General features: G+C 40.4%; 1 protein-coding gene across 1 annotated transcript in view; it reads right to left on the bottom strand.

Annotated features, from left to right (window-relative positions):
• The window catches only part of LOC107728172 (zinc finger protein 721-like), a gene marked incomplete at its 3' end in the record, with an annotated part of 61396 nt that overhangs the window by 2311 nt on the left and 58535 nt on the right, over positions 1–550 (bottom strand). The window contains exon 3 of the mRNA XM_016538267.1: positions 110–550. Coding sequence (XP_016393753.1) covers positions 110–550 — 441 coding nt within the window. The remainder of the gene's footprint in view (positions 1–109) is intronic.

The raw sequence follows: 550 nt of genomic DNA, 5'->3' as shown, positions 1-550 counted from the left end.
CTCTTTTCACACTGATCACACATGAATGGTTTCTCTCCGGTGTGGATCCTCATGTGAAGCTCAAGATTTGATTTGTTTGTGAAGCTCTTCCCACACTGATCACATGCATATGGCTTCTCTCCAGTATGAACTCTCATGTGAAGTTGAAGTTTATTTTTAATTGAGAATCTCTTTCCACACTGATCACATGTGTAAGGCTTCTCTCCAGTGTGGATCCTCATGTGTGTTTTAAAGTTTACTGATTGTGTAAAACTCTTCCCACATTGATCACATGTGTAAGGCTTCTCTCCAGTGTGGATCCTCATGTGAAGTTGAAGTTTATTTTTAATTGAGAATCTCTTTCCACACTGTTCACACATTAACGGCTTCTCTCCGGTGTGGATCCTCATGTGTCTTTTAAAGTTTACTGATTGTGTAAAACTCTTCCCACATTGATCACATGTGTAAGGCTTCTCTCCAGTGTGGACCCTCATGTGTGTTTTAAAGTTTACTGATTGTGTGAAACTCTTCCCACATTGATCACATGTGTAAGGCTTCTCTCCAGTGTGGA

Source organism: Sinocyclocheilus rhinocerous, unplaced genomic scaffold (genome assembly GCF_001515625.1).
Source record: "Sinocyclocheilus rhinocerous isolate Xijiao unplaced genomic scaffold, SAMN03320098_v1.1 scaffold2956, whole genome shotgun sequence".
Lineage (NCBI taxonomy): Eukaryota > Metazoa > Chordata > Actinopteri > Cypriniformes > Cyprinidae > Sinocyclocheilus > Sinocyclocheilus rhinocerous.
Note: the sequence above shows the minus strand (reverse complement) of the source record. Positions and strands in the feature narration are given on the sequence as shown.